We start from the raw sequence: 11,802 nt of genomic DNA, 5'->3' as shown, positions 1-11,802 counted from the left end.
TCCAGGGGACCATGTTGCAGGGTGTTACATGCTGGCTCAAATCTGATTCCATGATTTTCTCTACAGTTGTGGTCATACCATCTATCCCTCATCCAAGTCTGAACCATGGATTCCTTGCCAAGTTAATTCCTGAGCAGAGCTTTGCCCACTCATTTTACAAAGGTAATACTGACCTCATCTCCTGACCTGTTTGGGTATTCATATTTCATTAATTGTTGTACAATAAATATCCATAATGTAATTGTTTAAGCAAGTATACACCTCAGGTTTCATGGAGATATGATATGTTGTATTTATATTTGGCTGTTGGGAGCAAAATATAATTTGTATATTTGTATTTCATCACATTTCTTTAAAATATCATCTGCAAATTAAGGTTACTTAATTATGTATATGATCATATTCACAGTGGTGCCATTGTCTGGAGTTTGCAGAAGAGTCACACCTTAGGACTGGCACTAACTTAGCCCTAAAGTGAAGGCTACCCTAGTCTCAAAAAAAAAAGCTAAAAAACAATCCTTGAGAGCATCAAATTGATCTGTAGGTGACTTAGCTTTTCTGTCAGAACAAAGTTCAACCTTTCTTTAAAGGAATACAAATTCTTTCAACAAACAACATAAAATTCACTGTGAGGCATTCAATAAAAAATTATTCAACATGTAAAGAAGCAAGAAAATATATAAGCTAGAGAAAAAATCATTCCATAGAAACAGTCAGAAAGGACAGAGATGGCTGAGTTAGCAGATAAAAACATTCAATCAGATATTGTGGGTATGTTCAAGATATTTGTCAGTCTCAAAGGAATAGTGGGTGTGATGAGAATGTGATAAGAAAAAAGGGGAAGATTTTTTTTTTTTTTTAAAGAACAAGTTGGACGTTTTAGAGATGAAAACTAGAATAGCTGATGTGATGTCTCTGGTAACATTAACGTGGGATTACTCTCTGCAGAACAAAGGATTGTGGTAAACCAAATTCTGCTCCCTGCCCCATCCAGTATTTTCTTATGCATAATTCCGGGGACAGTGAATACAATGGATTTTGCTCCTGTGTCTATGTTGTATTACACAATTGTTTTTAATAGACCGTAATTATCCATATAGTCCTGACCTAATTACATGAGCCCCATAAAGACAGAGAGTTTTTCTGGCCAGTTACAGAAAAGGAGGTCAGAAAGACTCAGCATAAGAGTGATTTGACTTGAAGGAAGTCCTTTATTGCTGAGATGAGGGTAACTACAGTTCAAAGACCAGAGATCACTTTGTAGGACCTTAGGAACACTACCTGGCTGACAGCCAGTGAGTAAGTGGGGGACTTAGCCTACAACAAAGAACTGAAATCTGCCAGTAACCTGAGTGAGTTTAAAGAGGACCCTGAGCTCCAGATGATACCATAGTTCGATGTATTCTATACGTTGGTTAATAATATGAAGACCAATTTGTAGAACAAATTAAGCAGTGAAGAACTTTTTGTTACAACTTGATGAATGCAGAGAATTATTTTTATAAATGTGAAACCTTTTAACATCGTGATGAAATAAAGGAAAATTCTTTCTCTTCAGCTTTATTGCTTACAAACATCTAGCTATAAACTAAGAAGAGTTTAGATTAGATTCGATTAAATTAGATTAGATTAAAAGTCCAAGGGTTTTTTTTTTTTGTATAGAAGTATATTTACAAAGGCTTAGATGTAGTGATTGGAAACTATTCTAGAATATTTATCCAGATTAAGGAGCCTACATCACAATATCAGTGCCCTATTTTCTTTATCAAGGATATTTTCTTGTGAAAACAATATTAGTTGAACTGCACAGTGTTCTTAGTAGCATAATAAAATTTTGAATAACTTAAAGACTGATGTGATAAATTTGCTATTTTCATTACTATGTGATAAGATGGAAGCTAATCATAGGTAACTGTTACTGAATTCTGTGGTACAGTGAGTATTAAAAGGAAGGGTTCTATTGATGATGTTGGAACTACAAAGTCAACGCTTGGTGTTTTTACAGGATGACAAACCAGTCTGTTCCACTCTTAAAAGACCAGTAGGACTGGCTGCTTTGTCAGACCTATAAATTCTTTTAGGGAATTCAGTACTTACCAATGGGGGATATTTGCAATATGGTTTTTAAGTAGGAGAAAAGATCAAAGGGCAAGAGGTTAGAATCTTGGAAGTACACAGTTTTATGACATTTTCATTATTTAATAATTATTATTTAATATAATTATAAATGAAAGTATCTTGATCTTTAATGATGATCTTGGTTTTGCTCATCCTTGAAAATATATCTCCTGACACATTATGTGTATGACAGATATGTTTTGTGTTTAATTTTCCATCAGAAGAAGATTTATACATAAGAGATTCATAGAACTGGAATCCATTGCTTTTATTGAAATATAATTTGTATTTGATAATAACACAAGATACATTATTGGAACTGGGCACTGATGAGCACTGAGAGTGTATTTTGAAGAAACAGCATTTCTAGTTTCATTTTGGGTGAAAGTTTAAAATGAATAACCTGAGGTCTCTGAGTTTTCATTACATGAATATACTTCCATGGCACTGCTTTCTCTACTCTGTGTGATGTTAAAATAAAACATAACAGGTTAGCTTTATGTTATTCCCAAGAGTGGCATTATTGCCAGTTCAGCTTGGATTAGATAAATTCACAAGGAGAAGCTCATTGTCACATTATCAACTTTAAATATTTATATTCCCAGTATTTATATAAGACATTTATATAGGCATCTCTTTGGGGGAATCACTCTTAAAATTGTTTGTTTATGACGTGTAATGGAAAAGTCACACGTATAACAACATTTTCATATATTGTTCATGTATAGATACACTTTCAGTGAGCAACATGGACCATTTCTAATTATTTTATTTTCCCCAATGTTATCTTTGTTCTGATTAGATTTAAATTTATGTCTTGTCTGTGGAGCCAAACAATAAAAATATTTGTGCTTTTATTTTGTGTAAATTTTAAAATTATTTTTAATTAATCTTCAAAATGTCAATCAATGATGGATTGAGAGAAAAGGTAAATTTTCATAGGCAGTTTGATAAGTATTGATCTGGACTACTCTTCAACTCCTTCACACTTCTCTTTCTTCTTTCAGTTCATTATTGAGCCTTTTAAAATAGTCTGAACTAGCTCTTTCTGGCCTCTCTCTCTTTCTTTTTAATCTTTGATATTCCGTCAGTTCAAAGTCTTACCCCTTTTTGGTGCATTGCCATGGTTTCTTCATTGGACTTTGGTAATTTAGTCTATAACTGATGACAATAAAAAGTAACACTAATGTATATAATAAAGTAATGAAATATAATTTATATTAATGTAGTACATTTATATAATAAATATTTTCTAATATATATAGCAAGTGTAATAAAGCAATTTTTCTTTCTAAGCATTTCTAAAGGTATCTTATAATTAAGAGACAAAGCTAAAATGTTTTAACTTATAGTGGCACACTACTTTAGTTCTAATTTACCTGGATTCTACAATTGTCTCTAAAGTAGTTTCTTCATCTCTGACTGTCTTTATCCTATTTTTTACAATTTTGCTATAATTTTTAAAAAATGTAAATGATATTGTTTCTTTTTTTTTTTACTTAAAACTTTCTGGTAGCATTTATGGTAAAAATATGGGTTTCAGATAATATATGACTGCTCATTATCTATCCAACTATCTCATGTTATTCTTCCATTTGCTCTGTAATCAAACTATCTTTTCACTCTTTAATAATTATAAACATTTTCCTGACTCTCTGTTTTTTGTATCTTTTTATTTTGGTTCTGGTGTTTGACTCTCTTTTCCCTAGTTTGTGCATTCCTGGTGCATGTCCATCCTTCAGGTGACTCCCTGAACATGCCCACCTCACTGCTCTACCTGAGTAGCTTTCTCCCCGTGAGCAACCTGTTCTCTGCCACTACATCCTCTCCATTTCCCTTTTTGAACTTGCAGTCTGTTTCTTTGTTTAGTTGTTTATTGGAATGTGTACTTCAAGAGAGTAGTCCCTGATACCTAGCACGGCACTTGGAAGTAAAGATAGTAAGTATTTGTTAAGTAGATGATTAAGCCAGTGAGAAAACTAAACAGTTTCTTAAAAATTTGATACTGATGATAGCCATAAAATGTATTTTGTTACTAAGCATGCAAAAAAAAAGAGGCAAAAAACTTTTATTGATAACTTGGCCTAGAGGGTTAAGAAGCTTTATATTATTCATTTTACTATAGGTTTAATAAGAATAAAGTGAATATTTAGGTGAACTTATAAATAAATCTGTTAGTTTTACTCTGACAATTTATTATTAGGGAAAAGAATGAACACCTGAAACAAAGTAGTTAAGATAATGTAGTATTGGTAAAAGAACAGATGTATGGCATGAATGGTCTATAAATATGCTGGAATTTGCATGAGTATTTCTTATAGTATAAATATATTGCATATAGTGGCAAATATTATAAATACAACTTTTTTAGTCAAATAGAAAAAGAAGTATCATTTGGCTAATGGTACTGAGGTTACCAAATGGGCAACTATTTAAAGAAATTAATTTATATCCTTATCTCAGTTATTATGCCAGATAAACTTCACATGCACTAAATTTAAAGGTAAAAATGAAACTGAAAATCATTAAAGAAAATTAAAGTTAATATTTGTATAAAAAAGAGTTTCAAATTATAACATCAGAAACTGAAGGTCAGAGTAAAAGATAATGACTAAATAAAAGTCTTGTATACCTGCATGTCGAACATGTTGACAAATTTTCAAGCAAATGCAAACAGGAGAACTTTTACATTTATATGATAATGGTGAATAACCTTAATGAATAAAGAGCTCTTACAGACCAACTCCAAGAATGTCTCACACTGAGGGAAACAGAAAACATCAAACAGTTAACAAAAGACAATGGACAATATAGATAAGAACAATATATTTAAATCTAGTAATCAAATAAATTTATATTGAAACAAAAATATGCCATAATTTGCTAATTGGGCAAAATTCTGAGGGATTAGAATGCAAATATATTTACTTTACAAAGCATAAAAATATAATCCTTAGGCTGGTCATTTTACTTTTAGAATTATTATGGAAACAAGTAAAGTGCCTATAATTTATATACAAATATTTTATCACTTAGTTTTTACTTATTGTATATTTAGAAATAAAGTTAATATTTATTAAGTTCTTACATATCAAATGACAAAGGTTTTCAGTGTTACAAATTGTTATTTTCTCTTGCTTTTGGAATCATTTTAATATAACTATTATAATCCATTATGTAGATGCATTATAATTTATTTTATAAGTAATCTAATATGCTGTCACTATATTTATAGAATATTTTATTGATACTAATGTTGCATAATATGTATTTCATTTATTTACAGGTAAAAATCATGCCTTGTATGCCTACCAAATATTTCTTAAAAATATCAGCTCTTTGGGGCGCCTGGGTGGCTTAGTCCATAAGCCTCCGACTTTGGCTCAGGTCAGATCTCACGTTCGTGGGTTCGAGCCCTGCGTCAGGCTCTGTGCTGACAGCTAGCTCAGAGCCTGGAGCCTGCTTCTGGTTCTGTGTCTCCTTCTCTCTCTGCCCCTCCCCCTCTCATGCTCTGTCTCTCTCTGTATCAAAAATAAAATAAAACGTTAAAAAATTTTTTAAAAAATCAGCTCTTTGAAATAAATGTCCATTTTCAGTATTAGTAAATGCACCAATAAAAGCCTCCCTCTCCTCTTATTTTTCTTTCATCCTCTAATTTAACCTTTTTTTCAGTTTAGTTTTTGATTCCTGCATTATATATTTGCTGATTAAATGAATGATTTTCTGTTATATCCTAGTTACTGGGGATATATAATAGCAAAAAGTCCCTGTCCTTGTGAAGCTAATATTCTAGCAAGGTAGATACATTTATAGAAACCACACACTTTTGGGGCTCCTGGGTAGCTTAGTCAGTTAAATGTCAGACTCTTAGTTTCGGCCCAGGTCATGATTTCACAGCTTTGTGGGTTTGAGCCTTACATTGGGCTCTGTGCTGATGGTGTGGAGCCTGCTTAGGATTCTCTCTCATTCCCTCCGTCTCTGCCCCTCCCTGGCTTGCACTGTATCTGTCTCTCTCAAAATAAATAAGTAAACTTTAAAAAAAAAAAAAAATATATATATATACACACACACACATATATATATACATATTATATGTATGCATATACTTAAACATATAATTCTAAGTTATGCTGGATTCTAAGAAATAAAATTACAGACTATTATGAAAAACCACAAAAGATGAAACCTAATTTAATTTGGGGGTTGGGAATGACTTTCATTGAAGAGTTATTTAAGCTGGGAACTAAAAGATGAATTCAGTGGACTTGAGAAAAAGGATCATGATAGTAGAAGTATATTACTGAAAAGGTAGCAACATATTCAGAAAAATTTCTTGACATATTTTGGGAACATATGTAAGAGGATAAGAATCAAAGGAAAGAGGAGGGTGCCTGGGTAGCTCAATTGATTGAGCATTGGACTCTTGATTTCAGCTCAGGTGATGATCTCACAGTCTGTGAGATTGAGCCCTTCATGGAACTCTGAGCTGACAGCAGTCCACATGGCATCCATTCTCTGGTCTCTCTCTGCCCCTCCCACAATTGTTTTGTGTACATGCCTGTGAACGCGGTCTCTCTGTCTCTCTCTCAAAGTAAATAAACTTTAAAATTTCTGTTAAGAATCAAGGGAAAGAGAAATATCTTATGAGTTTAGATAGGAATGCAGATACCAATTCATATAGGGCTTGAAATCTATTTTAAGGATTAGATTTTTAAAATAAGTAGAGATGCGTTAGTATTCTATTTTATTAGTGTTCTATTGCTGCCATTACGAATTACCACAGACTTAATGGCCTAAAACAATACAAATATATTATCTTACAGTTTCATAGATCACAAATCTAACATGAATTTGGCCAGGCAAAAATCAAAGCTCGATCAACACTGCATGACTTTCTGGAAGCTCTTGAGGAGAATCCATTTTGCTTGTCTTTTCGGCTTCTAGAGACCACCCATATTCCCTGGTTCATAGAATTCTTCCTCCTTCCCCCATCTCTAAAACCAAGAGCAGTGCATCTTTCAGACTATTCTTTTGGAGTTGCATCCTCCTCTGAGCACAGTTAGGAAAGTTGTTTTGTTTTTTTTTCCCCCTCTAAGGACTCAAAGTTAGATTGAGCCACTTGGATAATTCAAGATAGTCTTTCCTTCTCAAAGCCTCCCCCCCCCCCCAATTTAATGTCCTTTTTGCAAGGTAAGGTAATGGTCACAGGTTATGAGAATTACAACATGGACATCTTTAAGGGGTGTTGTTATTCTGTCTACTGTAAGTATCATAATCTGGCTTACAATTTTACAAGAGTGTTTTGGGTAGTGTGAGGTAATCTGGACAAACCACTTGGAGTCTGTTGCTTTCTAGGTCAGTGATGCTATTATTTAATACTAAAGTGTGGCAGTGGAAATGGAAGAGGAAAATAAATTAGATATACCTTGGAGGTAAAATTGAAAGTGTATGGTAGTAGATTTAGATGTGGAGCATGAAGTTTACCAAGTCTTGAAAGTAATGCCTGGCTATCTGGTCTAAAGTTCTGAGATCAAATGGCCATTTATCAAAGCAAACAATACATTTAAGTAATGTTGAAGAAAATGACCAAGACTTCCATTTTCAGTATGTTAAATGTCTTTTTCTTTTCTTTTTACCTTTTGATTCGCTTTACCCATTTATTCCCACTCCCCAGAAACCACAGTCTATTCCTTCTTGGTATCTAAGAGCTTGGTTTTTTTTTTTTTTTAAGATTCCATATATAAATGAAATCATATGATGTTTCTTTTGCTTTCTCTAATTTGTTTCTTTTACCATAATACCCTGGAGGTCCATCTTTGGTGTCACAAATGACAAGATTTCATTCTTTTTAATGACTGAGTCACATTCCATTTTGTTTATATACCACAGTTTCTTTAACCATTCATCCATCAGTGGTCACTTAGGTTGTTTCCATAGCTTGCCTGTTGTAAACAATACAGTAGGCATGGGGTGCATTTATCTTTTCCAGTTAATGTTTTTGTTTGCTTAGGATAAGTTCCCAGAAGTAGAATTGCTGGGTCATATCGTGGTTCTGTTGTTAGTTTTTAGAGGAACTTCCATACTATTTTCCATAGGGGCTGTACCAATGTACATTCTTGTACAGTGTACAAGGGTTCTTTTCCTTTCGGACCATTACCAACATTAGTTATTTCTTGTCTTTTTTATATTAGACATTCTAACAGGTATGAAGTGATATCTATCTCATTGTGGTTTTGATTTGCATTTCTCTGGTGACTGATGATGTTGAACATTTTTAAAATGTATTTTTGTGGCCATGTGTATGTCTTTTTCAGAAAAGTGTCTATTCAGATCCTGTGCCTTTTTTAAAAATTGATTTTTTTTGCTTGAGTTGTATTGGGTTCCTTATATATTTTTTTATGTTAGCTTCTTATTGGGTATATAATTTGCAGATACTTTCTCCCATTTGGTAGGCTGCTTTTTCATTTTGTTGATGATTTCCTTTGCTATGTAGAAACAATTTAGTTTGATGTAATCCTATTTATTTATTTTTGCTTTGTTGCTTTTGCTTTTGGTATCAGATTTAAAAAAAAATCATTGTAAATACCTGTGTCAAGGAATTTACCATTTGTGTTTTCTTCTAGGAATTTTATGGTTTCAGATCTAACATTTAAGTTTTTAGTCCATTTTGAGTTAATTTTGTGTATGGTGTAACATAGTCGTCAAGTTTCATTCTTTTGCCTGTGGCTATTCAGTTTTCCCAGCATCATTTATTGAAGGGACCATCCTATCCCCACTGTATATTTTTGAGTCCTTTGTTGTAAATTAATTGACTGTATAGGTGTGGGTGTGTTTTTGGACTCTATTCTGTTCCATTGAACACTGTGTATGTTTTTATGCCAATACCCTACTGTTTGACTACTGTAGCCTGTGATGTGATTTGAAATCAGACAATGTGAAGCCTCCAGTGTTTCTTGCTCTTTCTCAACATTGCTGTGGCTCTTTGAGGTCTTTTGCGGTTCTGTATAGATTTTAGGATTATGTATTTTATTTCTGTGAAAAATTAATAATATTGGTTCTTCCAGTATCTAAGCAAGGATATCCTTGGTATCTCAGAGCTTGTTTCTTCGGTGTTGTCCATTAATGTCCTGCAGTTCTCAGTATATAGTTCTTTACCTTCTTAAATTTATTCTTAGGTATTTTATTTGTTTTAATGCAGTTATGAATGTTTTCTTAAATTCTCTTCCTGATTGCTTATTATTAGTGTATAGAAATGCAGATTTTTTGATACTGATTTGGTATCCATAGCTAACTCAATTTGTTCTAACAGGTTTTTTTAAATTTATTTATTGAGAGAGAGACAGAGAAAGAGAGAGAAAGAGAAGGGGAGGAGCAGAGAGAGAGAAAGAGAATTTCAAGTAGGCTGTGCAGAGCCTGATGCAGAGTTTAAGCCCACGAACCATGAGATCATGACCTGAGCTGAAATCACACACTTAATTGACTGAGCCACCCAGGGACCCCTATTCTAACAGTTTTTTGCTGGAGTCTTTAGGATTTTCTACATATAATATGTCATCTGTGGATATTGACAGTTTCTACTTCTTCCTTTTCAATTTGGATCCATTTTATGTCTTTTTCTTGCCTCATTATTCTGGCTGGGACTTCCAGTACTCTGTTGAATAAAAGCGATGAGCATGGGCATCCATGTCCTAGTCCTGATCGAAGGAGGAAAGCTTTTAGCTTTTCACCATTGATGGAGGTAGCTATGGAATTGTCATAAATGGTCTCTATTATGTGGAAGCCTCTGTACCCACTTTGTTGAGAGCTTGTATAACAAATAGTTATTAAATTTTGTCAGATGCTTTCCCTGCATCTATTGAAATTATCATGTGATTTTATCTTTCTTTTTATTAAAGTGGTTTATCGCATTGACTGATTTGCAGATGTGGAGCCATCCTTGTATCCCTAAAATAAACCCCCCTTGATCGTGGGATATGATCCTTTTAATGAATTGTTGAATTTTATTTGCTAATGTTTTGTTGAGGGTTTTTGTATCTGTGTTTATTAGGAATATCAGCCTATAATTTTCTTCTCTTGTTTGGTTTTAGTATCAGGGAAATGCCTCAGTAAGATGAGTTTGGAAAAGCTCCCTCCTCTTCTGTTTTCTGGAACAGTTTGAGAAAGGTCATTACTAATTCTTCCCTTAATGTTTGGTGAAGCCATCTGGTACTGGACTTTTGTTTGTTGGTAGTCTTTTCAGATTATACGTTTCTTCATAATTTAGTTTTGGTAAATTGTATGTTCCAGGAATTTGTCCTTTTCTTCGGGGCTGATTAATTCATTGACATAATATTATTTGTAGTAGTTTATGACCCTTTGTATTTCTGTGATATCGGTTGTAACAGCTCCTCTTCCATTTGTGATTTTATTTATTTGAGTACTCCTTTTCTTTAATGAGTCTAGCTAAAGGTTTGTCAATTTACTTTTCAAAGAACCAGCTTTTAGTTTCATTGATCTTCTCTGTAGTCTTTTTATTATTTTATTTATTCTGCTCCAATCTTCATTATTTCCTTTTTCCTGCTAACTCTGGCTTTGTTTATTCTTTTTTTTCTACACCTTTACAGCTTGAGATGTAAAGTTAGGTTGTTTATTTGAGACTTTTCTTCTTTCTTGAGGTAGGCATCTGGTCTAATGTAGTGTTTCAGGCATATGTTTCCTTATCAATTTTCTGTCTGGATAATCTATCCATTGATGTAAGTGAGTATTAAAATTCCCTTCGATGATTGTATTGCTGTTTGTTTCCCCTTTAGATCTGTTAATATTTGCCTTATATATTTAGATGTTACTATGTTAGATGCATATTTATAAATCTTACATTCTTTTGTTTAATTGATCCTTTATCCTCATGTAACTGCCATCTTTGTTTGTTTGCCATCTTTGTTTCTTACAGTCTCTGCTCTTTTCTGGTGTGTTTTTTTAATATAGGTATAGCTCCGTCGCCTTCCTTTTGGGATGGAATATCTTTTTCCATCCCTTCACTTTTATTCTCTGAACATCTTGACATCTAAAGTTAGTCTCTAGTAGGCAGCAGATATGATTCGTCCTGTTTTTCGGTTTTAATTTATTTGTTTGTTATTCAGCCCTTCTATATCTTTTGATTGGAGAATGTAGTTTTTATGTGTCTGGTGCCCCAATTTTTGTGGCTGCCATCCAAGGAGAACCTCTTGGTCACCTGACTCTAAAGGCCAGAGGAGCTTGTGTCTTGGTGTTACGGGACTGCAATACCGTGCTACCCAGAAGGGACACATGCCTCAGTCTGGCATCCCAATTTTTGCAGTTTGCTGCCAGGGAGCAACTGTATATTGCCTGACTCTGGCAACTTATGCTTGTGAGTGTAATAGGGTTGTAACCAATGGGGGAAAAGTTCTTAAACAGCTGCCACCCAGAGGGCACATCTAGAGGCAGCAGACCCAGGAAGTCTGTCTTTCTGAGAAGGCTTATTAACTAATCATCATGACTGTGCCCTGAGGAGCAGGCTTCTAATTAAATATGCAACTAGGGGCTGACTACTCATTTCCAGTCTCTGGTGCCCTAGTGTTTTATAGCTGCCACCCAGGGAAACCCCTTGATAACCTGGCTCTTGTGGATGGGGAGCTTTGATTCCTGGGTCCCACAGAACTCTGCCAATCTTGAGAGACAGTTCTT

The 11,802-nt window shown here is 33.9% G+C and overlaps 1 protein-coding gene across 1 annotated transcript in view; it reads left to right on the top strand.

Moving 5' to 3' along the window:
* The window catches only part of NBEA (neurobeachin), a 655,079-nt gene that overhangs the window by 232,607 nt on the left and 410,670 nt on the right, over window positions 1-11,802 (top strand). Inside the window, exon 30 of the mRNA XM_029938475.1 lies at window positions 67-162. Within this exon, the coding sequence (XP_029794335.1) occupies window positions 67-162 (96 nt within the window). The remainder of the gene's footprint in view (window positions 1-66; window positions 163-11,802) is intronic.

This window comes from Suricata suricatta, chromosome 4 (assembly GCF_006229205.1).
Source record: "Suricata suricatta isolate VVHF042 chromosome 4, meerkat_22Aug2017_6uvM2_HiC, whole genome shotgun sequence".
Lineage (NCBI taxonomy): Eukaryota > Metazoa > Chordata > Mammalia > Carnivora > Herpestidae > Suricata > Suricata suricatta.
The sequence above is the reverse complement of the archived record's forward strand: the minus strand, read 5'-3'. Positions and strand labels throughout refer to the sequence as shown.